Here is a 27,487-nt window from a genome sequence, read left to right on the forward strand (position 1 = left end):
TACCCTTGTACATCTATAATTTATTGATTCAAATAAACAAGAGTACAATTTGCTTTACAGCTCAACTTGTTTTTGTACGCAGAGGCAGCGACTGAAAAGACTAATGCTACTTTAACAACAACGACAATGATGACAACCCTCGAAAGGGCTGTCCTTTACATTCATATTTTTCCCCTTTGAAAATGACACCTTAAAAAAAAGCAAAGGTTACAGTGTCGTTATTATTATTATTACTTTTATCCAAAACCGTTTATGAAGATAGGCTGTTCCTGCAGGTCTTTGTTATCTAAATGAAAGCCAAGGGGGATACGACTGAAGGAAGACTGGCATCCGCGGGTGTTTCGCCCTCTTCCACCGATGATGATCATCGCCAATTTCCAAACTGTTGTCCATCTTCTTGGCAGAAGGTCCAGTCCGTCTCTTTAAAGTGCAAAGAGTCTGCAACCAGAGATGGGAATGCAATGCTCAGAGAAAGAGAGAGCATCCCTGGGGCTCTGGAGGGAGAGCAATCCAATATTTGTCCCCCATTGAAGGCCTATTTAGAGAAAAAGAAACCATTAACAAGCGGTAACTTAAGGCAGAAATAACCTGGTTTGACGCCACTTTAACTGCCACATCTCAGTGCTATGAAGTTCTGGGATTTACAGTTTGTCGTGGCACCTGTGCTCTGCTATGCACTTTATATATTCATGTATAAGTCTAGAAATGTTAGTCAAAGATTCGAGTGCTGATGTTAGGCTTTGTTCAAGAAGGAAGAAGAAATAGAGATGTTTATGGGAAACAGGATGAACGTGAGATATTTGTGGTTTTAGGAGTAGAAGAGGTGATAAAAGAAGTATTTTCTTTTTTAATAATGTATAATACTAATACTAATAATAATAATAATAATAATGTTTATTTATATACCACTTTTCCAAATTAGATTTAATAATAATATTATTATTTTGTTTTGTGTGGCTTGATGTTTTTTTTTTTTGTACTTTGTCTTTTATGCGAATTGTCACAGTGATGATGTGTGCCATATTTGTTTTATTAAGAGAATAAATGTAATAAAAGTTAAAACATGGGAAAAAATATATTGACCCTAAAAAACTGAGTTCATTTATCCACACAGCAATGCTATAAGATTTATTACTAAGGCATCTCCTCCACCTGAGAGCAATCCCCTTGAATTTAGGAACCACTTGTGAAAGAGAGACTTCTCTATGTAAACTCAATAATTTGGAGATTGTATTCTTCAAAATGCTAAGGCTTCCTTTTCTATAGTTTCGGATTCCAGCTTTCCAGAGCTCACCTGCCTGGGAATGGGCCCTTTATTTAAAGTGGTATATTTCAACTATGGTTTGTGTTCCTGGCAAACAATTAAGTTGACCAAAGAAAGTAGAAAAGAATCCACAAAGATAGAGAAAGCCATAGAAAAGCAAAACCGTCAGAATTAGATCGTGTCAAGTTTTGTTTTTAAATAGATTTTCATTGGGAAAGAGAATTTTAAGTTTCCCACTGAGAAGGGAAAATAAAATTTCCCCGGAGAGGAGATGGGATTCAGGTTACCCGTGTCCATTTACCCAAGAGAACGGATGCCAACTCAGCCATTTTGTTGACAGACCTGTACCAGGAACCTAATCCATGTTTAATCCATGTTTAATCCATGCTATGAGGTCCATTATAGACTCCCTCTTTGTCTCTGGTGGAAATTGGCAGCAAAGGAGGGACCTGTGATGGACACAGTATCAAGCAAAAGGTGTGGGATGCATGGAACAATTTGTTCCCAATTTAGGGTCGCCAGGCTGAAAACTGGACAGGGCTCCTCTACATTTAATGGTTGTGCAGAAGGTGGGATATCAATAGGTGGCTATTATTTATTATTTCTGAGGGCTACCAAGGGCTGCACTTCTCATCGCCTATGCATTCCTCCTCACTGATAACCCTTGCCACCTGGAGCACACTCCGATGTTGTGTGGGCACATGTGTCCTGGTTTTCACCTGTGAAATGTTGGAGGGCATAATGTGGCATAGTGGGGTGAGCTGGGACAAGAATAAATGAATGTGAACATAGCAAAGTGTACTAGCAGCTGAGTGAGAGGAAAGGAAAGGTGGGCACGCAGGAGAATACCCACCGTGGGGGTTAACTCAGCCCCAAGCAGCCTTTGAGCTCATGGAGGGAGATGAGCTTGTTCTCATTCAGGTCGCAGTAGTCCAAGAACTTGCGGACGCAGCGTTTGGGCCGGGTGTTCTTCTTCATGTACAGCTTCAGGGGACGCAACTCCCGCTCGCTGATGCTGTTGCTGAAGTCCTTGTCCAGGCGCACAAACTGCCAACGCACCGCCCGCTCCTCCAAGCTGGGCGCCACCATGCTGTCCGAAAATCTGCACATGAGAAGCAGCAGTATCAGGCAGGTGTGTGGCACAGTGGTTTGAGCATTGGACGATGACTCTGGAGACCAGATTTGATTCCCAGCTCGGCCATGAAACCCACTGGGTCACCTTGGGCAAGTCACACTCTCACAGCCTCAGAGGAGGGCATTGGCAAACCTCTGAACAAATCTTGCCAGGAAAAACCCATGATAGGTTTGGCTTAGGGTTGCCATAAATCGGAAGCGACTTAAAAGGTTTTAAGGAGACGACAGAGTCATCTTCCTAATGGAAGTCTTTACCTGCGATATGGGACAGGCATCATGCGCGACTGTAGCATGTCAGTAGCCAAAGCTTTGATCAGGTTGGAGAGGAACTCTGCTTTCTTAGGACCCGGGCAACCTAGAAGGAAAAGGCGAGAGTAAGCAAAAAACAAGAAGGCAAGCTTTTAGGACTATAAACTTTTAAGAGCCCTAAATAATCCATGACTAGAAGCATCTCTCACTTGATATACGCAGAGCCTCACTACCATTCTGAATACCAGTCTCATTTGCTGTTGGAAGTTCTCCTTCACAATCCAACATTATTGCACTTTGATTGTGGTTCCATCCCATGGAAACCTGGGATTTGTCTGGTGAAGCATTAAAGCTCTCCGGCACAAAATTCCAAACATTTTAGGAAACTACAAATCCCAGGATTCCACAGGACAGAGGCATGGGATCAAGACGCTGCAATTATTTGGTTTAAAAGAGACTGAGTTTGCTTTGAATTTGAACAGGTGGTTGCCGGGGGGGGGCATCCCAGATCTTGCAACAAAGCCAGGATTAATCCTTCCTGAATCAAGGGTTTGACACAGTACCAGGCTGCTTCTAATGTCCCTGTATAGAAAAATCCCAGGTTCATTGAGATATGCATAGTAGAAGAATTTGGTTTGAATAGGGTTGCCAGATTTCAAGGTTTGGCCCTGAGCTTGCGCCAGTTCACAAGGCCTCATTGATTTGTTGCTGCAACTTGCAAAGACTCTACTCTGTATCCATCTTCTAGACTGAAGCAAGTTGCTGTTGTGAGCCTTCGAGTCATTTCCGACTTATGGTGACCCTAAAGTGAAGCTATCATGGGTTTTTCTTGGTAAGATTTTATCAAAGGAGGTTTGTCTATGCTTTCCTCTGAGGCTGAGATGGTTTCCAGGTTTGAGCTGGGATTTGGAAACCGGTCTCCAGAATCCTAGTCCAACAAACCACTATGCCACCCTGGCTCTCTAGAAGCAAGTTGGCTTGATGAAAAGTTTCTTACCTTGTCTCCCTTAGTAAGTGAAAAGGAATGGTTTCACCTTGGTCTAAGACTTCTCCATTAATTTCCAAAGAGGACCCCGTGTTCTTTTTGTGTGTTTGAATCACAAGCTGTGAACAACTGTGGTTGGTACTTCATGCCCAATGCTTAAAGACATCACTGGATGTCCATAAATGACATGTTTTGGCTTCAAAAATCTTAGGCCCTGGGAAAGTCCTGAATTGGCAGCCCTATACCTGAAACCCTAGCAAGTCATAGCTGCCACTCCAAATTGGCAATACTGGGCTTCATGGACCAAGTGTGTGACTCCAGATCCCTAGAGAGAAAAAGATATTGAACCCATCACTCCCAGGACCCACCTGGCAACGTCCGGTCCCGGAAAAGGGAACCCATTTCTGTGCTTTTGGCTGCTGCATCGCTGTCACAGTCTGGAGGGAAGTTTCTGAAAGATGGAAGACAGTGGGAAGACAAAGTGAAGGATTATATTATATTAGATATTAAGAATAGTGTATATGGCAATACGATTTCAGTGTATGCCAACTGCTTAAAGGTAGATGAAACAAAATCCCAAAGGATTTGCATCTGCGAGTCTTAAAAAACAGACAACTTAGGAGAAACTGCAGCAGTTTGCTTTTGCCTGCTTGGTCTTGGGAAGGGCAAGACCAAACCCTCTCCTATCCTTCCCTCCTGGCTGAGTTAATGACTGCAGACTTCTTTTGCACTTTGAACTCAGTTTGCAAACAGTGAAGTAAGCTGAGGACGAAGGTGGAAGGTGGGAACAGGAGAGAGACACTGGGACATTTGAAAAGCAAATGGAAAAGTAGAATGGTGGAGGATTAGGAGTTTTAGTAATGGGAAGAAACTGACCTTGTGGAAGTCCCTGGAACTGGCCGGCCAGTGTCCACCCGCACGCACCAGCAGTACCCCGTTGCTTGGTGGCACTGCACAGCCTTATAGGTGCCATCCCCCTCACATTCAGGGATGAAGGTGCCCTCTTGCTGGTGCTGCCGGGCTTCGTCAATGGCTTCACGTCTTTCCTGCTCACATGAAGGTGGGTACTCTGCAAGGATGGCAGATTGTGGCAGCACAAGGCAAAGTGCCCATCAGAATAAAATACTGTATATACTCATGTATAAATCTAGAAATTTGGGTCAAAATATTGACCCAAAAAATCTTACTTGACTTATCCATGGTCAATGTAAGTACTGTATCTAAATGCTTGTTTAAAAGAAGGCACCATCTCCTGGTGAAAGGGGTATAATCTATCCTGGAAGCACTGGCCTTCCCCTCCACTCTCTCATCTATCCAGCCTTAAGAGTGAGCACCCCAGGATTCCATAGAATGGCACTGCAGCACTTAAAGTGGGGTCAAACTGCATTATTTCTACAGTGTAGATAGATGCATCCTTGGAAGAGGACCATCTCATGCTTGTAAGATTGGCTGCTCAAAGGAGAAAGGTCTCTAAAAGCTCACCTTGAACCTGTTTCACGGTCCGGTTGGGTTTGAAATCCGGGATGATGATAGGAATCAAGAAAGGCAAGGAAGTCCCTTCTGGTTGGAGCAAAGACATAAACAGAGACACACATAGACACACATAGACACACATAGACACAAGACAGTGGGAACTGGCAAGATATATATTCAGAAGGGGTTTACCATTAGAATCCTCTGAGGCTGAGAGAGAGTGATTTGCCCAAGTAGGTTTCCATGGCTGAGAAGGAATTTGAACTCTAGTCTCCAGAGTCCTAGTCTAACATTCAAACTTACTGCACCATGCTGGCCATCTTTCCAATAAAGTGTGTATATATGCACCTTCAAGCAGCCTGTCGACATATGGGAACCCCATGCATTTCATAGGGTTTTCTTAGGCAAGGAATACTCAGGACTGCTTTTGTCAGTTCATGATTCTGAAATATTGCCTACAGCACCTGGTATTTGTTGGCGGTCTCCCATCCAAGTACTAACCAGGGCTGATTTGTATTCACAGTTCTCTTACAAGAGTACCCACTAGAGGGCAGTCTATATATATACAGTATATACATATAAGATATATTCGCACACTGCAGCATATAGGGCCCTCACCTCACTCTGAATATGAAAGATATTTGCAAAATTTCTCCATCATCAATTTCCACAAGCGTTTGCGCCTCCAGATTTTTGCAAGAGTTTGCATATAACACAGACTTATCCATTGCTTCGAGAAAATGATGAGGGGTCTGGGATTACAACTCCCATACCCCCTTTGCTTAGCATGGCCACAGGCAACTGTTGGCTGGAGGGGTTCTGGGAGTTTCCCCCAAATATTCTCCCTGGCCTTTCTTTATACTGCAAACAAAACTATGCCGATGGTAAAAGAGAACACTACCCTGCTGCTGACAGATAGGGATGAAGATGGGAGACGGTTGGAGGAAGGAAGAGGGCCACTTACCTTCTTGCCTGTGGGGCAGAGGGCTTGGCTGGGTGGGCCGGGGCCGGGCGCCTTCTTCTGCGTTCAGGGAGGAAAAGAGGTCGAAGGCAACTATTACAAAGGTTTCAGTGTCATTTACTCTGTTCCAAAGAGATGGGGGGCAAAGCTTGGCCCGTGGACCATTTGTGGCCGCAGGGCTGTGTTTGTGGCCCCCAATGGATAAAATATTTTAATTTCATTTTTTGGGTCCCCAAATATTCTCCAGTAAGGCTGAAGTCTATAACTGTTTGATCTATCTATCTATTGATCGATCTATCTATCCATCCATCCATCATCGTCTGTCTGTCCGTCCGTCCGTCCGTCCATCCATCCATCCATACGTCCATCCATCCACATATCCATCCATCCATCCATCCATCCATCCATCCATCCATCCATCTATCTAGACACAGGTTTAATGCCTTCTTCCCAATGTGGAGGTAAAAGAATGGGAAAAGTCACATTTTTGGTGGACTACAGCTCCCAGCTCACTGGAAACAAATTCTATCCAGACATTCCCAGCATGGCAATCAACTCTTTTAACTACTTTTACCCTTTGAACTCAACTTGCAGCCGACTACTATGTTATACTGTCTGTTATGTATATCCCATTGAGGAGATATACATAAGAGGCAGGGACGGATAAGGGATGTGCGAAATAGAGATAAAAAGAGAGGGAGGATTTCAGCCTTACCTCTCCGAGAAGAGTTGGGATCTTGCCATGAAGTCCGTACTGTGTAAGATCCTGCAAATTGGGACAGATACGAATTAGGAAGTTATAAACCAGACAATTTTACATTTTGGAATTCCGGATAACAGAGACTCAACATGTATGACCAAAGATACACTCTTCCGGTCTTTTGCAGGAGAAAACCCCTCTCTGGGGTTTCTGTGAGTTACAAAGCAAAGGACCAGGGCTGGCAGGGGAGAGCATCAACTTGGCAACCTCTCTTTTCTGGAAGAGAAAAGAGACTTGTAGAGCAGGAGATCCAGATGTGGAAATTACCTGTACAGTTTGGTGTTCCATTGAGGACAGATGTTCCACTGACAGGCTTCCCTTCGGGTGTAGAGCACCAGCAGTACCCCGTTTGTTTATGGCATTGGACCTAGATGAGACAAGAAGAAAGGAAAAAGATAAGAATCCACTCAAGCCACACACATTTCCCTAAAGGTGCTATCTGGGAAACCAAAATACTGGAATTGTTTCCTTTTGGATAACTGATACCAGAAGGAAGGAAGGAAGGAAGGAAGGAAGGAAGGAAGGAAGGAAAATATTCACACATACAACAATTACAGAAGAAAGCCACTTTATATAAGGAACACAATTTTGCAATGGCATTGCATATAATGGGACTTGAGCATCCACAGATGGATGGAAGGATGGAAAGAAAGAAGGAAGGGGTTACCTGATGGAAGGAGCCATCTTCATCACATTCTGGGACGTAAGTTGCGTGAGCTTGGCGCCGGGACTGTGATAGGGCAGTCATCCGGTCTTCTTGGCAGCGGGTGAGATTGGTACCTGTTCAAGGGGTTTGGAGGGTGAGGACATGAGAAAGAACACAGCATAAGAAATAGACCCAGCTAGAAGCATGACAGCAATGGCCAGCATCATCAATGTGATAAATCCAACCTGGGTTTTATTCCAGACTGTCAACTTGGGTGGGTTACAGGGACCACATAATTCCGCTGCTGCAACCGCTCTGCTGGCTACTGGTTTGTTTCCAGGAACAGTCCGAAGTGCTGCTTATGACCTATAGCACCCTATATATACAGTTGGCCCTCCGTATCCATGGATTATTTATCCATGGATTTGAGTATCCATGCCTTGAAAATACCTTTAATAATATAATACATTTCCAAAAGCAAACCTTAATTTTGCCAGTTTGTATAAAGGGCACCATTGTATTTAATGGGACTTGAACATCCATGGATTTTGGTATCCATGGAGGTAGTGGTTCTGGAACCAAAAGGTGTTTAAAAGAAAGGGCTTTTAAGAGAGCCGCTGTATTGCTTTAATTTGTACTGTTTTGTGTAATGATTTTTATTATTTTTATTATTTACTTTTAATTGTTTGCTTGATAGTGTCTCACTATCATTAATAGTTCAGTTCTGTTTCAAGGTATGATGTTTGCTACATTGCATTCATTTGAACCGGTGAGCTTCCTTGAGTCCCAGTTTTGAAGAAAAGGCAGGGTTTGATCGCCTTCTTCATCAGCCGTTAAAGGAGTTGTCCAAGGTGCTGCATCCTATATTCCCCCAAATAGGTCCAACTTCTTGGACATCTCCAGGCCTGATTTCACAGTACAGTACTGTTGACATGGAAGCCGCCAGTCACCATCAGGGCCAGAATGCCTCTGACCATGTACAGAGAGCACTTCTCTTATAATTGGAAAGTCTTCTGACCTGTGCAACTCGAACTAGGAGGTAACCAGAGACGGGGATACAGTATGATCCCCATATCCATGGTGGATATGTTTCTAGACGTAGCGTGGAAATGTGAAGCCATGGATAATAGTGACCCCTATTGAAATGAATGCCTTCCAGTGGAAATTGACCATAGAGTCATGCAGAGTATTTTCTCTAGGCATTTCTAGGTCATCCAGTATGACTCTATGGTCAGCTTCCATCAGAAACATACCACTGGAGGACCAAGAAAATGCCTAGAGAGAACATATTTTTTCGGACTTGTGTAGGTAACTGCTGTCGCATGGACCGGTCCCGCAGGTACAGGGATTGTATTGTACCATTTGCAAGGCTATGATTTTGCCACCCAGATTTCCCTTCATCAAATACAGTTGGCCCTCTGTGTCCATGGATTATGTAGCCACAGATTCAACCAAACATGGTTCAAAAATATTCACACACACACACACACACACACACACACACACACACACATATTTCAAGAAGAAAACTTGGACTTTGCCATTTTATATAAGGGGCACCATTTTGCTATGCCATTGCATATAATGGGATCTGAGCATCCACAGATTGTGGTATTCACAGGGGTCCTGGACCAAAACCCCAGCAAATATTGTGGGCCCACTGTACTCACAAAGGTTTGTGCAAGTTTGCCACAATCTCTACCTACTGTTGGGCTCTCGGTGAGCTGCCCCACCACAACGGAAGCGAGGCAAGGCTTCAAGAGAAGCGTCCCGACACCGAGCTCTTTGGAAAGTACACGGAGATTTATAGAGCCTCCCATCGGAGCCACAGATGGGCCGGCCACGCTCATGAGGACACTCCATCGGACATGACAACTCTCCCCGGTCACTCTCCGAGATGATGAACTGCAAGAAGACAATTCAGAGACATAGCCATGTTAGTCTGAAATATCAGTATGCAAAAGGATCTTGTAGCAGCTTTGAGACTGAGGTCCAAAACACATTGCAGAAATAATCCACTTTGAGGCTGCTTTAACTGCTCTGGCTTAGTGCTAGGGAATCATGGGCATTGTAGTTTATTGTGGCACCAGAGCTCTCTGACAAGGAAGGCTAAATGTCTCACAAAACTACAGTTCCCAGAATTCCCTAGCACTGAGCCAGGGCAGTTAAAGTGGTCTCAAACTGGATTATTTCTACAATGTATTTCGGACCTGAGTGACTAACTGCTGCTTGAACTGAACGACACCAGCAATCCATTCACTAAAAATATCCAGTAAGCCCTCCACCTTTGCTGGGTTTAGGAGCATAGGACCCCCGTGAACAAGGAAAAACTGCAAATAATAAAAATGCTACTTTTTAAAACCTTTATAGGAATCTCTAGGTCCTCCAGTACAACTCTATAATCAACATCTGCCAGACATTGACCATAGAATTGTGCTGGAGGAGCTACAAATGCCTAGCAGAGTGTTCTCTCTAAAGATCTCTATAGGTCCTCCAGCATGACTTCTGGCTGGCATTCGCCATAGAGTCATGTTGGAGGAACTAGAGTTTACTAGAGAGAACATACTAATCAAATCCGTGAATAATCAAATCAGCAAAAGTCAAAGCCGCAAATGTGTACAAGTCTCAAGTCAAGTCTGTGTGTCATTTCTGCCAAAGTCAAATCCAAGTCAAGTCGCCGAAGTGACTTAGGTCTGACTTAGGTCCAAGTCAACTGATTCAAGTCTACATCTCTGGAAGAAAGAGCCATGTATTGCACTAGCTGGATAGAGACTGCTTGTTGGATGACCAGGTGGGCCGCAGACTGGAAGATTGGAGAGGATGTGTTCACACATTCTCACAAGCAGACCCACATGCACACACTGCACTCCCTTTTCAAGGTTATGGCTCTTACTGGGCCATCGTGAGCCATCATCACTCACCCGGGTCCCTCCCCGCCACTGTTTCCGTCTCTTCCCACCCTTTCCTTGCCCCATTCTGCTGTGCTGGGGGGGGGGTGCTACAGCAAGTGTGTATTTTGGCACGCTCCAAAGGCAGCCCCGTGAAAGGAGTTGGTTTAACTAATTGCAGTGTAAATAAGCCCAGGCGGAGGAGAAGCCAATTAAAAGCCAACCAGACTTGGAAACCCAATTTTGTTTGATGTATGGCAAGGTGTATTTATTCCCCCCAGGCAAGACTCCAGACCACAGGGTTGCGGGGGGCAGTGGATGGGGGGCAGGCCGGGAGGAACAGAGGGAGAAGGTAGGAAAGGGGGCTAACCACTTAAAAGCACTACAGAAAAGGGAGAAAAGAAATAAGGTCCTGTTTGGTGGCTGTAAGTATCCTTATGTTGGCAACTGGGCTTTCATGGAATCAATTATAGAGTTGGAAGTGACCCCAAGGGCCATTCAGTCCAACCCCATTCTACCATGCAGGAACTCAATCAAAGCAACCCCAACAGAAGGACATCAAGCCTCTGTTTAAAAACTTCCAAAGAAGGAGACTCTATCATATCCCCTCTTAACCTTCTTTTCTCCAGGCTAGATATACCCAGCTCCCTAAGTCTCTCCTCATAGGACTTGGTTTCCAGACCCTTCACCATTTTGGTCCCCCTCCTCTGGACATGCACCAGTTTCTGAACAAGCTTTTTGAACTGTGGTGCCCAGAAATGGACACAGTATTCCAGATGAGGCCTGACCAAGGCAGAATAGAGTGGCACTATGACTTCCCTTGATCTTGACACTATACTTTTATTGATGCAGCCTAGAATCGCATTGGCCTTTTTAGCTGCCATTATTGACCCATGTTCAACTTGTTGACTACTAGGACTCTGATATCCCTTTCACATGTAGTCTTGTTAAGCTAGGTGTCCCCCATCCTGTAACTGTGCCTTTCATTTTTTCACCTTTCATTTTGTTAGTTTTGGCCCAGGTTTCTAATCTCTTAAACTCATTTTGAATTTTGATCCTCTCCTCTGGTGCATTAGCTACTCCTCCTAATTTGGTGTCATCTGTAATTTTTAAGGATGTTGTGCAAAGGTTGAATCTGCTGACTATAGTTGCACAAGTAAGAGTTCTGCTTGTATAAATGTCATGCATTCAATCGCATTTTTCAAGGCACCGTGTAAGTGCACTTTGGACAACATTGTGTTAGTGACATATGCGCACATAAGTGTGGCTTGAAGTCCACTCGAAGGCAGGCAACAAAAACAACAACAGTGTTACTTGTGCACGTGTTACATCCAGGCACTATCCCAGGACATATCCCCCTGTCTAATGGTAGGGCTGGCACTAAAAATGGGACCTGTTCTTTATTCCTTGAGCAAAGGAATTCTAGAGCCTGGTTCAAACGAAGCCAAACTTTGGAAACAACTAGGCTTTGGAATGGATCTCTTTCTTTCGCATACACATATGCACACATGTGTCCCACGACCCCCTTTAGCCTCTCCTGGGAGAGCATCTCATTTTCGCCTTCCCGCCCCAAAACAGCCATCCATTTCAGCTGTGTGCTTCTCTTGCAAAGAGATGCTTGTTTTGGATTCCCCCGAGGGGGATACCTCTCCAGCTGCTGCCAAAACCACCAGCCCGGCTCCCCTGCTGAGAGACCAGGGAGGCCTGCCAACGCATGAGAGGTGGCGGCCAGTCCAGCCGTGAAGGAGAGGCTAAGAGCTGCCTTCTCTTTCCACTCTGCTCTCAGCTCACTTTGATTTATGGACCAAAGGAGTGTCTCTTTGTTGTCTGCGCACTCAGAAAGCTATGAAACCCATCCCCTTCAGGAGTGTAGCTATGAGGAATGAAAGCACTGCATCCCAGTACGAATTCTGCTCCCACAAATGACATTTTCCTACAGTCCCCAAACTTCTAGTGTTGTATTGAAAATCCTTCATCCCTAGAACACTTCTTTTTTGCTGTTTTGGCATCCCCTTGATCACTTTGCAGCTACCTTTTCTTTGCATGCCTAAATTCTATTTCTAAACGTTCAACTGAAGCCTTAAGCAATTGCACTGTTGGAAATTTAAGGACTGAAGGAAAATTTCATGGATGGCTCCGTGTCACACTCCCTCAGCCTCTGAGGACCAAGGCAATAGCATAGCTACTCTGAACAAATCTTTCGGAGAAAACCTTGTAAGCTGTAAGCTGGTAACAACTTAAAGGCCCACAGTAACAAACTTCAGTCGAAATACAGTATAGGTATCCAAAGACAAAGAGCAATCAAAATGACCAAGGGAAGTGTTCTGGGTGTGAATAATTTTCAGCGTCTCAGTCTCTGCAATGCTAGAAATTGAGGGACTGAATAAAAATTTCATTGTCAGACTCATATTGTGCCGGATCAATGCTCTCATCCTTGGCTTATCACATTGGCTTGGTACACAGTCAGATGCAAATTACCATTGTGGAGGTATGAGAAACAGAATTAAATACAATGAGCTGCCCAGTATGGATATCAAAGACACGATGAATGTTAGACTACAAAGAGAAGAAGAAATTAATATACAGGGATGAAGTTAAAATTGTCCAAGCCATTGTATTCCCCATCGCCATGTACGGAAGAGAGAGCTGGACAGTGAAGAAAGTGGATAATAAGAAAAATATCAAGTCATTTGGGAAATGGTGCTGGGGAAGAGTGCTGAGGATACAAGAGATGGTCAAGAAGAAAAACAAATGGGGTCTAGGACAGATCAAGCCTGAACTCTTCCTAGAAGCCAAGATGATCAAATTGAAGCTGTAGTACTTTGGCCATATGATGATGAGGAACGATTCATTAGAAAATAATGCTAGGAAATATTAGATAATGCTAGGAAAGATGGAGGAAAGCAGAACGAAAGGAAGACTGTAGGCTAGATGGATAGACTCAATTAGGGAGGTCACGGGTATGAACCTTCAGAGCAAGTGTTGGAGATGGCTTGGAGATGTCTCATCTACAAGGATGCCATGAGTCGAGAGCAGTTAACAACAACAAACCTTCAGTTAACAAAGCCTTTGATAACAAAGCTCCTTTCCAGAAAGTGCTTTCCAGCCTTTTATTTTACTCCTCATTCTTTGTCTACCTGAATTGTGGCTGGAGAAACACAGTCTTTTGGTGTCAGGTTGCAGCAATGTGTCTGTTGTGAACCAAGCCTGAGCTTGGAAAGAGTGGGATTCTGCTGTGGCCAATCCTACTATTGCTGTGTGGTTCTGCCTAAAACAGGCAAAGTAAACGGCAGCTGCCTCTAGAGTCCCTTACTGAGCATACAAGCAGCAAAACCAATAGAAAACAGAAGAGCAGATAAGCCTGTCTCACCAGCTATTCCTAGCATGTTTTTTAACAAAAAGCATGTATGTTTGGCCACCAAAACAGAACTGGTATGAAACATGGAGGCTGGTGAAAGAACAAGACATCCCTGGATGCCTTTTGGAAGAAGCCTCCAATGGCCTCCAGAAGGTTCAAAATGTTTTTGTTTACTTATGCAAGGCTTACCTGACCAGGTTGTGTCATTTCACCCACGCCCATGGTTTGTTTTGAATAAAACATTATCCCGAAATGTGTTGAACGCTTGTCTTTTTTTGTGGCGGAGGAACCTAGCCCTGTTCTTTTTGCCTCTGGTACATGACGTCACGCTCAGGAACACCTCTACTTTGTTCACCAAGGTATATCTGTAATAGGTTTGTTATTTATTTTTGCACCCCACTCTTCAGCGACAAAGGCTCTCTGAGTGGCTTACCTTTGACAAATTTGACAAAATGTTCAAAATCTGCAAAGAGAAATCTTAGGGGGCAACATGTTTTCGCCCAGCTACATCACTCCTCATCACCCGGCCCAAAACCACACTCTTAAATTCTATCCGTGATTCATTCTGGTACTCAGAGTTTACGCTCAGTGTCCGTCTCCTCCTCCTCCTCCTCCTCCTCCAGCTCCTGACGTGTCTTCAACAGCATCCCTCTCCCCACCCATCGCAGCTCTAAATCAAAGACGCGCCTTTCAGCTCCACCATCACTTTGCAGACATGATGTCACCCTCCCCACCCCCTGGGCAGGTAGCAATGGTGTCCAAAGAGGCGCCATGTCCCCCGTTGACGCCAAGCGCATGGACAGAGCATCCCACAGACACAAGCTCTTGATGTGTCTCCCTTGTCTGAGCCACCCTGGACTCCATCCGACTCACATTCCCGCTGCCCAGGACGCCTTCCTGACGGCTGCACTTGGTGGCATGCCTTGGCTGCCAATGGTTAAGTCACGGCAGAAGAGTGCGGCAATTGACTCCTTTCCATTTGTTGAGCCTGAAAACTTGGCTGCGTTCACATCAGCAAGGGAGACCAGGCAAGGACCCTCCCTGATGGCTGTTTTCAAGAAGGTGAATTTATTTTTCACCTGCTTTATTCTAAACAATTGCATACATGCAACATGTGTGCACACATGTTCACACACATGCAAGGAAATGGCACTTTCCTCCCATCCAGGTTTGGGCTGACAGTGATGGACCTGGAGGAATAGTACCAACTGAGTCGTTGATAATTTGGCTTTGGAAATGTCCTAGGCAGCCATAAAAGAACTAGATAAGATCCTAAAGTGTAAAGATATACAACTGAGCACTAAGAAGCATCCAAGCCATTGTGTTCCCCATCACCATTTTACAGATGTGAGAACTGGACAGCGAAGAAAGCAGATACAAAGAAAATCAATGCATTTGAGATGTGGTGCTGGAGATGAGTGCTGAGGATACCATGGATTGCCAAAAAGACAAACAGATGGGTCCTAGAACAGATCAAGCCTGAAATCTCCCTGGAAGACAAGGTGATCAAACTGAAGCTGTCGTACTTTGGCCACATCATGTATGACAGCCTCCTTAGAAAAGACAATAATGCTAGGAAAGGTGGAGGGAAGTAGAAGGAGAGGAATATGATACACTAAGGTGGTTAGATTCGATCAGGGAGACTATGGGCCTGTAGCTACAAGACCTAAGCAGAGTAGCTGAGGACAGCGGGTCTTGGAAATGTCTTATCCACATGAGTTGAGGTTACCTCAATGGCAGTTAGCAACACAAACAAGGAGTTGAATAGCATACTGTCCCTGTGTCTCAATGTGGCAAGGATAGTCCCAATGAACTCTTTGTTGTCACACATTTTCCAGTTGCTTTAAAAATGTTCCAGTTAAGGTACCAACATACTGGAATTTACTTATGGCTAGGCCATTTCTTGTTATCTGTTAATAGTTGGGAATAGGCATATATTTTGAGATTATTGGGGGTGGATCAAGAGAGTACTCTGCCCCCAGTCATACAAAATTAAATTTAATTTTCAGTCCCCACATTGCTAGCATTGCAGTAAGTCAAAATTTCAGTTGAGCATTTGCAAACAGAGTTCAAGAATCCAAAGAAAAGGGTCAGATAAGAGTACAGCGTGGTGTAGTGGCTTGAACACTGGATTATGACTCTGGAGACCAGGGTCTGAATCTTCGCTCAGCCATGGAAACCCACTGGGTGACTTTGCACAAGTCACACTCTCTCAGCCTGAGAGGATGGCAATGGCAAACCCCTTCTGAGGAAGCTGGCCAAGAAAACCCTATGATAGATTTGCCTATCTAAAAGTCAAAATTATCCTATCTTGTTACCCAAAAATGACTTGGAGGCACACAACGACGACAACAACAACAAACTTTGACTGACCCTGGATGCAGAGCCTTTAAAAATTACTATAACTCCCAGAATCCCCTCACCGGCATGGCCACCCAAGAGTACCATGAGAGTACTTTTACTAGCTCTGCCTAAAAAGGGGCTAAACCTGGAAGAGCGACAAATGCAATATATTATACCAAGAAAACATTGCCAATGTATTCTCTCCAACAAAAGGTACAAGGAACAAAAATAAAGATTGTGAGCGCCTCCAGACTAATTGAAAAATCCCAGATGTTGTTTCTGTTCTTCTGGGTTACAATAAACCAACCTGGCATTCAATGTTTCTTATCATACCAGGAGGGTACATGTTTTGGGAGAAAACAATCTTTTTCTCCACTGTTTTGGGAGAAACAAATCTTGGACGAATCTCCAATTCTTTGGGTAAACCTGGACAGCTGAAGCGTATGAAATAAGCCCACCAACATGACTAGGATTGGAATGACAGTCCTCATCTACTTGCCCAACTAAAAGGCATAGGAGGGAAGCACATGCATTTTACAGTCAAAACTTGGCAACCTTGCCTGTTCTGGATTGTTTCTAGTGGAAGGTTTGTATTTGCTAGGAAAGCTGCAAAATCCGTTCTCAGAGAGAGGTTGCATGGTGAAAGTCCATGTCCAGATGACAAATAACTGCCCGTGCGCAAACAGAAATTTGAAACACACCAGTGGCATTTTTACACACAATGCTGGGTGCTGGCGGTGGTGAGGAAAGCATACTATACCGATCGAGCATAACTGGCACAGTTGGAGGGGTTTTGGAATGACTGTTAAGAGAAGAGGGAACTACCCTCTTGCTACTGGGTACTGAGTGACAAGCCAGCTAGAAGGCCTTGCAGCTCATCCATTCCCGTGTGTGTGTGTGTGTGTGTGTGTGTGTGTGTGTAGCACTAGCTAACCAAATGCCTAGAAGCTTACCTTGGCTCCTGCACACCATTTGTAACCGCAGGGGCCATAGCCAGGAAAATCTGAGTGCTGTGTCGACAGACAGCAAGAAGGCAGACCAGAAAAGCCTTTCTCCAAAAAGTGTTGAAGAAACTGGTTGCCAGACACTGGAGCCATCAGACTCTGCTACTCCCAGAGGCAGCATCTTCTACTGTCAAACAGCTCTTACCATCAAAATGTTCTTCCTAATGTGGAGGTGGAATCTCTTTCCCTGTAGCTTGCATCCATTGCTCCAGGTCCTATTCTCTGGAGCAGCAGAAAACAAGCTTGCTCCAGCCTGAATGTGACACCCCTTCAGATACTTAAATAGGGCTAGCATATCACCTCTTAACCTTCTCATCTCTGGGCTAAACATACCCAGCTCCTTAAGTCGCTCCTTATAGCTCCAGCTTGCCCACATCCTTCTTGAATTGTGGTGCCCAGAACTGGACACCTGGTGAGGTCTGACCAAAAAAGAACAGAGTGGTACTATTGCTTCCCTCGATCTAGACACTATACGTCTAGTGATGCAGCCTAGAATTGCATTGGTTTTCTTAGCTGCTGCATCACATTGCTGACTGATGTTCAGCTTGTGACTCCTACTAGGTCCTTTTCACATGTACCGCTGTCAAGCCATGTGCCATCCATCCTATATCTGTGTATTTCATTTTTACTGCCCAGGTGTAGTATCCTATATTTCTCCCTGTTGAAATCCATTTTGGTAGTCTCGGCCCAAGCTTTCTAATCTGTTAAAGTCCCAAGAATGTATGGCAAGGACAGGCTATTATTCTTTGCCCTCACTCTTGCCATGTGCCCTGGTCATTGCCTGAAATAAATATGTGTACGTATGCTATGTGCTCAGAGAGGGCTGTGAGGAAGGAGAGCAAGCAAGTCCTGAAAGTTTCATGAGTAGGTAAGAGGGATGAATGCCTTAGCAGGAGGAATAGGCATTACCAATAATAGTAACTCACAGTACCAATAACAGTATCAATGCACTAACTCATGGTGCCATTCCTTGTAGTACTAATTCACCATGCACCATACCCTCCAACATTACAGAGATGAAAACCAGAAAACATGGGACCAAGCCAGGTCAGATGTGGTCAAAATTTTTAAAGCTAATAATGAGGAAGAAGACAAGCTGGGAGTTTGCTTTTGCCTGAATCTACTGGGAAGGGTAAGATGCTGATCCCTCCTTGTTGCTCCTGCTGAGTTAAGTTAGTACAAACTACTTTTGCACTTTGAACTCAAATGAAATAAGCTGAGAACAAAGGGAGGAAATGGAAGGAAGGAGAGAGAAACCGGGACATTTTAAAAGCAGCTGGAAAAAAAAAGGATGGCAAAGGATTCATTGGGACTGTCCTTGCCAAACTGGGACAGTTGGAAGGTAAGCATATCCACACATGTGTGAAGAAGGGGGTTGAATGCTTGGATGCATCTTTGTGAAAGCAGAGCATGTGTGTACACATGCACAGACACATATTCCCCCATGGTCTCAAAAGTGATACAGCAACTCAAAGGGGGAGATGGACAACCATTTGATTCAGCTCAAAATGCATGAAGAAGCTTCAGATGTTGTTGTGGGCAGCAGCTTTTAGGGGCTAAACACTTGCAGCATTCATTTGTGCTTCTCCAACTGGGATTAACATCCTTAAATCCCACTCCAAGACATTGCTAATCTGTGGTTTGTGAATCCTAACCCTTGGAGCTATTTAGCATAGACCTTCTCAAGCATAGACTTCAGGCAGAGATCAGCTGTGCACTGAATAAGCTTCAGTTTCTTTCCTCGCTTATTTGCATCCCGTCAACAGTTGATACGTCAACACAGCGATGGCATCATTGTGCCATCCTGAGTTAAAAATAGATGCTGCCAAAAGCAGGAAAAGAAGATGAAATTAGGTCCCAAAAACCAATATTTTTCACACTCCCAGAAACAAACAGATCTAAATTAGACCCTCGTGGAGGTGTTAATGTGACTCCTGTGTCGGATAGTATGACAAAATCTTGAATCCGATCCCAAACATACAAATCAAACACATACCCCTGGTCCCAGTGTAACACCGCCTGAGACACACACTCTAAGGCCACAGAGAACAAGGGAAGAGAAGCAGTGTGTCCCTCCTTTGCTTTAGACTTGGGAATTGTGTAGCTTTTCAGATGTGGTCGGACTGCAGCTCACAGCATCCCTCATCTTTGGCTGTGCTGACTGGGGCTGATGGGTTCTGTAGTGCAACAACACCTAGAGGTCCGTGGAGTTCCTGTTTTGGCAGGAATTATTTTCAGAAACCTGATTCTCCCCCCCCCCCCCCCAGCATCTCCCATTTTAGAAAACAAGAGCATATCTTCCAAAGTTTCACAGATGAAAACGGAGACACACATAGCCAAGCAGCATCAGAGTGTGGTCAAGATAACAAAAGGTATTAATGAGGAAGAGCGCATGAGCTAAGAAATGCTGCAGCAGTTTGCTTTTGCCTGAACCCATTGGGAACAGCATGATTTTGCACCTTCCTCTGCTTTCTGCTGAGCTAATGGAGTGCAAACTACTTTTGCGCTTTGAACTCAATTTGAGCAATGGAGATTAGCTGAGAACAAAGGAAAAAAGTGAGAGGAGGAGGAGGAAGGAGGAGAAAGAAACCAAGACATTTTAAAAAGCAGCTGAGAAAGTAGGATGCTAGAGGATTAATGCTGTCAAATCGGGACAATTGGAGAATATGATTTTTGTACTGTTCCAGAAGTGGGTTTCGTTCCAGCACCCAGCATCCCCTCCAAGAGTTCATATGGTGGTGAATGCTAACACATATTACTGAATGCTGACGCGTGGCTAGGAAAGGTGGATGGATGTAGAAAGGAGGAAGACCACATGCTAGATGGATGGACTCTATTTATGAGGTCACAGATATGAATTTACAGGACCTAAACAGAACAGTGGAGGATAGGGAGTCTTGGAGATGTCTCATCCACAGGGTTGCCATGAGTCGGGATCAATTCAAAGGCAGTTAATAACAACAAAATAAGCTTTATTGGTGGTAAGTGATGCAGCAGATGGTACAGAGCAGAGAAGCATCCCATCCTTTTGCTGATGAGCTTCAGCATCCTCTCACAGTGAACTGGACTCCTAAACAAATTCTACCTAGATAATCCAAGTCTGGCCATCCAGTTCCCCATCACTGGTTATATGGGGCACCTTGGATGCGTTGCAGTCCCTATTCCTCCAGGCTATGGCTAATGGAAGACAGATTTCTGAGGGTTATACAGCGCAGAAGCAAACAAAGAAATCTAAAGTGTCTAAGCATCATCCCATCTGTGCCTCACATAGCTATGAGGAGTGTACAAAAAGGTTAGCAATAGAGGAAAATTCACTCCCCTAGTCCATTCCTAGACTTCATATATTTTCATATCTCAAACTGCAAAGCTGAAGCAAAGGTATCTTGTTGTTACTGTGTGCCTTAAAGTTATTTCCAAATTATGGTGATCCTAAGATGTGGTTTTCTTGGTGAGATTTGTTCACAGGAGGCTGAGAGCGTGTGACTTGCCCAAGGTCCCCCAATGGGTTTCATGGCCAAGCTGGGAATCAAATCCTTATCTCCAGAGTCATGATCCAATTGCTCAAGCCACTACTCCACACTGGTATCTTACAAAGTCACTAATACATATTGATGCATGTTCCTAGATGGTTGTTAATGTATAGCCATAATGCCAACAAGGACTCAGGTCACCACAATTTGATTGCTTTAGCTTCATCCTAATCCATTCCCCGGAACTACAACTCATTGGCAGAAAATTCTTAACACCTCATGAAACTATTAGTCCCAGGATTCCTTAAGATGGATATGTGGCAGTTGAAGGGGTACCAAAGGGCTACCAAAATACAGTCTGGATTCACCTTATGGATCACGTCATTCCCTAAAAATAAGGGAACCGTCATGTTTTTGTTATTTTAATCTGGGCAGGAGACAGACTAGATGACCTTCCGTGGCTCCATGGGTGTTTTGTGGTTTGCTGTGGATTCGCTCTGCATGTGGTTGCACTAATAACAAATAAACCCCTCCCTATTCTGTTGCCATAAATTTGTTTTGAACCATACCTGGGACCAGGGTGTGTGTGCGTCTGTGTGTTACAGCATGAGCGAGAGAGCTGTTCACTTTTAAAATATTTTTGCAAGACTGATGTGCTTTGGCTGCCTTCCCTGGTCTTTTCCCTCTTTCCAATAAGGCCCCCTTCATAAGCCGCCTAGCAGCGCTCACTTGCTAACCAAAGGCTTTTGTCGTCTGGGGGGAAGCGAAGGGGGTGCGTGTCCCACAATGAGGCTTTGAATTTGGCAAGCAGGACCGGTCCGAGAGAAGCCTCTTGGCCGAGTTTGCTGGAGGCCCAAACAAATTACTCTGCCTGACAGCTGAATGGGCCATGTGTGCTTTGGCATGACTGGGGCAGGTCCTTAGGTCCAGAAATGGGAGCCGTAGGAATAGCATACCACCAAAAAGGAGCACAAATAACCTGGCTTTGGAGAGGGAACAATAGAAGAGCAGCTCTGGAGATGAAAGTTTGAATCTCCAATTGGGACTGGTTTGTGTTGGGCAAGTCACACTCTCTCAGCCTCAGAGGAAGGCAAAGTTAAACCCCTCTGAACAAGTCCCTGTGACAGGTTAGCCTTTGTTGTGTGCCTTCGAGTCATTTCCAACTTATGGCGACAAAATGGAACAAACTAAGCCAAGAAAAAGAACTCCCAAATCTGTCCATCCTTATTGCACAGTTTAATGCCACTTTACCTGATGTGGCTCCATCCCATAGCACCCTGGGATTTGTAGTTTGGTGAGAGACTTTGAATTCTCTGGCCATGAGCTCCAGTGCCAAAGTACAGGGAAAGACACTAGAGACATCTAAGTATCTGCAACCCTGCATTCATCCCATTAATCATTTTTGTGTATTAAAATCCTCCTCCTCCACTGCCTATTTAGGTGGGATCTACTCTTGCCGTACTTCTACAGCATTAAATAAAAGTTATGTCCTGAAGGCACCTCTTCTAGAACCGAGCGCCATTTGGCAGCCGCAGGGATATGAGCGGCGAAGAAGGAGATCTTCTTGAGAGAGAAAGCATTTTTCCTGCAGGAATCTGGCGCCTCAACTAAAAGCGACTGCAAAGAGATGATAAAATGAAAATAACCAAAGGCAGTTAAAAAGGAGCAAGGATGGGGGCATCAAGACACATCAAAAGGAGAGGCGGTTTGCGTTCCAAAATCCCATCATGAATGGAAAGAAAGAGAAAGCCTAAGGGGCTGCACACCTGTGCAGAGACAGACTAGGGGGAGAAAAAGGCAAAAATGCAGGAGAGCTATTGGGGGAAGAGACACACCTATCCAAACTTTCCTGCTACTTGGCATTGCTGATTTGGTGAACGTTGAGGAATTGATGTGTTCAGGCACCCAGCTAAAAGAGAGGCTGACTGGGAAAACCTCTCCATCATATCTAACAGAGGTTTGTTGTTGTTGTGTGCCTTCAAGTCGTTTCTGACTTATGGCGACCCTAAAGCAAACCTATCATAAGGTTTTCTTGGCAAGTTTCTTCCGAGGGGGGTTGCCATTGCCATCCTCTGAGAGAAAGCGACTTATCCTAGGTCACCCAGTTTGTTTCCATGATCAAACCTGGTCTCCCAATGTCCTTGTCCAACACCCAAACATTACACCAGAGGCACATAAATTGTCCTGAGAATCTTCTGCCATCCCACTTTTTCAGCTGCTTGTAAAATGCCCCAGTTTCTCTCTTCTCCTACCGCTTTCCCCCTTCTGCCTCCACTTAATTCAACTGCCACCTTCTAAATGTCTCACAAAACCACAGTTTCCAGAATTCCCTAGCACTGAGTCAGGGCAGTTAAAAGCAGTCTCAAACTGGATTATTTCTGCTGTGTGTTTTGCACCAATATTATTTCCCAGCAGGCGCAGGCAAAAGCAAACTGCTGCAGCCTCTTCTAGAGTGTCTGTTGTTCCTATGAATAATTTCTGTCCATCTTAACCGCACTTTAACATCGTGTGACTATACATCTCTGAGTTGTCGTCTGTGAAATGTCGGAGGGTATGTGCCATTTATGTTTGATCCGTGCATGACGCACACTTGCAGCAAAGGAACAACCCAGCAGCTCACTGCTGTTCTCTGGAGTTCAAATTTGGAGAGGGGTGATTCCCATTAATCCACTGCTTGGCAGAGACAGATCTTCTGCCTCTTCCCAGCCCTGGCCATCTGTCACGTCTGGGAGACACATTCTGAGTTATTGATCAGCCATCCTCTTCTTGGCTGCCTTTCCAGCTGACTAATACCAATCTTTTAAAAGGTCCCCTGAGAAGGGATGACATCAGGCTCAGGGCTCAGCCTCACCAGGAGAGGTTAAAATTAGCTCCGGCAGGCGACACGCTGGGAACTAAATATGGATATCGGTTGTTCTCGCTTTGGCAGCAATGCCGCCTGTATTTTGGGGCATGCAAAAAGCGTGACTGATGATCGCTGGGAGTGAGGTGAGGTTGTTGGAGTTGGTGGATCGCAAAGCAAAATTGTGCGACATCGTGGTTTGAGTGTTGCCCTTCCCGAGAAGCTCAGGCAAAAGCAAACTGCTGCAGCCTCTCCTAACTTGTGTGCTGTTCCTCATTTGTAACTTTTGCCATCTTGACCGCACTCTGTAGTTGTTTGGCCACACGCATCCATGTTTTCATCTGAAATGTTGGCGGCTATGACGACAATGACGGCAATCTTTACCAACTCTGAAGACCAGGCTTCGATTCCCAGCTCAGTCATGGAAACCCACTGTGTGATCTTGGGCAAGTCACTCTCTCAGCCTCAGAGGAAAGCCAATGGCAAACCTGCTCTGAACAAATCTTGCAAAGAAAGCCCCAGGATAGGTTCACCTTGGAGTCGCCATGAGTTGGAAATGACTTGAAGACTTCCTCAGAGGAACACAAAATTTTCAGTCTTCTCAGGAAAACACTTGGATAGGGTTGCTGCAAGCCCAAGTTGACCTGAAGTCACATTAACAACAAAGAGCGGACAAGGCAGGAATTGCAGGTGTGATCAGGTGTTAGAGGTAAAAGGGCTCTGGTTTCCACTTTGAAAGGCTAGGAGATTAAGGAACAAAACATTTCCCAGAGAACATGGTTGTTGAGCATGGCGCAACACAAAAACTAAAAGCAAAAGCAATCCTCTTGGCCTAGGAGTAGTTGGGCAGCAATAAAAGCAGATTTTGGATGCTAGGCAACCATCCAGGCCTGTATTCACTCTCTACTTTATTCACAGCCTAAAGATTGACATAACCTATTTATAATCTTTCTCCAGTGTCCCATCACTTTTGGGGGGTTTTTTCTTCTTCACACAAACACTTACACACCCATCAAAACGGAGTATCCACCCTTCTGACCGCTAGAGCTGGAGCTGTCCATTGGAGAGCAGTTGGCGCCACACAGGTGTCTCTAGCAAACATTTCAGAACCAATGATTTCCTGCATGGCAGAATGGGGTTGGACTGGACGGCCCTTGCGTCTCTTCCAACTCTATGATTCTAAATGGAAAAAACACAACTGAAACAGATCTCTTCCCAAGAACTCGGCTCCTCTTCCATCCATTAAGAGGAACAAGGTTCTTTGCAAGAGATCAGCTGCACACAAGGGAAGATTACAACTTTGGACACAGAACAGAACTGGGGTACGTTGTGCCTTGGCACATGGCGACAAAACATGTCACAGTGTACCTAGATTTCTGCATTTTTAAATATGAGAGCCAGCATGGTGGAGCGGTTTGAGCACTGGACTACAGCTTTGGGGCTCAGGGTTCAAATCCCTGCTTGGTCATGGAAACCCACTGGGTGAATTTGGGCAAGGCACACTGTCTCCACCTCAGAGGGAAGCAAAGACAAACCCCACTCTGAGCAATCCTTGCTAAGAAAATCCTGTGATAGGTCCGCATCTTGGAAGTTGGAAATTACTTGAAAGCACACAACAACAACAACAACAACAAACACTACGTCTGAGGAAGTAGACTTTAGTCTAACAAATCTTATGTTGTCAACTTCTTTCTTTCATTGAGTCTCTCTACCTACTGATTCTGCAGACTAACATGGCTATGTCTCTGAATACAACATTCACCGGTTTTGCATTCAGCAGGAGTCTATGCAAGTCTGGATATATAACATTCAAAGGTATCCAGCTTTGCCCCACCTAGAAAATCTTTGTCACAGAAATTAAACAACCGTTGTCATTGCTAGGCCAGCTACAACCTTTGGCAAAGAAAATTCCCTAAAATAATTATTTATTGGGGGAAAAGGACTCTCTCTCTCTCTCTCTCTCTCTCTCTCTCTCTCAATCTCTCTTTTTATACCTTGAATTTACTCTCAGGTCACTTTCGGGGCTAAATCTATGTGCAGGAACTGTGTGACATCCAAAATCCAGACTCCGGAGAACTTTGTTTAATGAAGGGACAGGTTCAGGGCTAACTGAAAAACCTCAATGCCACCTGTTATGGAAAAACAAACAACCACGGGAAGGTCTACCTGGTGAATGTCTACCTGACACAGAGGTATTCAGATTTTACTGTGCCCAAAAGATAACATCAAGGCTTCCAGGACTTTTGGGGAAAGGAACCCAGTAGTCCCTACTCTCTAGTTTCTGCGTTGGCATAATTGTAGTTCAAAGCACAAACTGCTGCTTCTTTTTAGACAGTTATCATAACGTCTTAAGGAAGATGCTCATTTGTTGGGTGTTTGTGGTGTTGGAAAGATCAAGGGGATGCGCTTGCCAAAACCTCGGCCCTCCTGCTAAGAAGTGGCTGGTTACCGTCAGAACCCAAACCAAACCAGAGGGTTTTTCGTCCTTGCAAAGCAGTTTTGGCCCAATTGAGAGAACCACCAAAGCTGTAAATCTTGGTGGATTTCGTGATGCAAACCAGAATTTACAAACTACTTGTTGCACGCACCCTCCAAGAAAGAACGACAAAGCAGAAACATAAATATGAGAATGCGCTCATATTTGAGGATGTCGAAATGAGTAAATATGTAACCAACAAATACCATCAGGGCACCTTTGCTTTGCCCGCCTTGTTTCCAGGCATCTTTGCAAGAGTGTGACAGTTAAAAAATAACATAAAATGAACCAGATGTGCCTTCTTCTATGAGACTTTTGTGGAGAACAGAGAGCAGAAAGCCAAAACTCCTCGCTTCGGGGTTCCAAGCCTTGTGGGATTATCAGTTGCCAAAGAAAACTAACCTTCGCAGCAAGTATTTATCCCCCTCCTTAAAAAAACAACAACTTAGTTTTCGAAATCCAAATATTTAAACACACACACACTTTTGACATTTCAGGTGTGCTGGGATCTTTTATGAATTAATGCCGTATCAGCCAGAGAGCAAAGGTCAGGAAAGATTAAAACGGGGCACATATCCTATTCAAGATCAGCATTCCCCCTCCCCATGGTATTTTTTAGGAAGAACAAAAATCAATTCCACCTCTGTGCTTCAACCCTTGCCCCACATTGAATACATGCTGAATATTAAAATCATTAATATTTCCAAAAAAAGTATAAAAAGCCATATATTGAAAATCAACTCACATTCCTTTCGATTCATAGGACAAACAACCATCCACAACCGTCACAAATACCCACACAAAGAAAACACAATCCAGACTTCATTCGTAACTTTCTTTTCTATAGCCTGTTAGCGGCATGTTCAGGGTCTTCAAAAGGTTTTTAAACCACACTTTCTCCCCAATTGCTGGTACAATGCTAATTCTACATATCAATATCTATTTTACACGTATATATGCAGCTATCATTGATACGAACCTGTCTTATGAATCCATTCCACCCCCACATATATATTGTATTTACAGCATTGCAACATTTTACTATGGCAATAATGTCCATACATTTTGAATGATTCCTTTTCCCCTTAAATTCTATCACATCTGAAGAAATAGACCGAAGTCTATGAAGGCTCATGCTGCCAACTTCTTTATTTCAGTTAGTCTCAAAAGTGCGACAAGAGCAGCCTAGATAGTTGTGACGGAGCAGCCTTTTAAGAAAAAGGAGACAAGTGGGATTTTATGGGAACGTAGACCTCAAACAAGAGTATCTGTCAGTCTTTCTACCAAACCCAAAATACTCAACACACATCTGCCAAGTTCAAATCTGTCTTTTTTGCCCATTCCCAGAGTGACCTTACCGGAGAAGTGTCCCACCGAAGAGGAGCTGCAAGATCAGGGACCACCAGGAGCAACCACAGGAGACAAGCCATGCTGCAGACCGATCAAGGGACAGACCCCCTTCCAGACCAAGGTGAGGTCCCTGGCAGAGAGGGGCAAGAGGCACAGCTGGGTTGCCGCATATATAGGTTGATGGAGCCCCACTGCTTCCAGCCCTCCCTTTCTCCTTTCTCCACATGTCATTGCACTTTTCCCTAAGGTGGTCCAAACCACGTGGACCAACAACAGCTGGGGAG

The 27,487-nt window shown here is 44.5% G+C and overlaps 1 protein-coding gene across 3 annotated transcripts; it reads right to left on the reverse strand.

The window, feature by feature from the left end:
* LOC121915154 (SPARC-related modular calcium-binding protein 1-like) lies at positions 1–27,487 on the reverse strand. 3 transcript variants are annotated; one of them, XM_042439087.1, is made up of 12 exons: positions 27,212–27,487; positions 9,179–9,377; positions 7,494–7,606; positions 7,094–7,193; positions 6,782–6,832; positions 6,070–6,159; positions 5,115–5,192; positions 4,509–4,701; positions 4,001–4,083; positions 2,654–2,753; positions 2,118–2,366; positions 1–438 (listed from the first exon to the last, which is right to left on the reverse strand). In XM_042439087.1, exons 1-11 carry the CDS (start codon positions 27,281–27,283, stop codon positions 2,126–2,128), a joined length of 1,320 nt encoding a protein of 439 aa, XP_042295021.1. In that variant the 5' UTR covers positions 27,284–27,487; the 3' UTR covers positions 1–438; positions 2,118–2,125. The 3 variants fall into 3 exon arrangements, with proteins under 3 accessions (XP_042295021.1, XP_042295020.1, XP_042295022.1); XM_042439086.1 differs by having other exon boundaries at positions 1–535; positions 27,212–27,481; XM_042439088.1 differs by having other exon boundaries at positions 1–535; positions 6,070–6,126; positions 27,212–27,469.

This window comes from Sceloporus undulatus, chromosome 9, assembly GCF_019175285.1.
Source record: "Sceloporus undulatus isolate JIND9_A2432 ecotype Alabama chromosome 9, SceUnd_v1.1, whole genome shotgun sequence".
In the NCBI taxonomy this organism is placed as follows: domain Eukaryota; kingdom Metazoa; phylum Chordata; class Lepidosauria; order Squamata; family Phrynosomatidae; genus Sceloporus; species Sceloporus undulatus.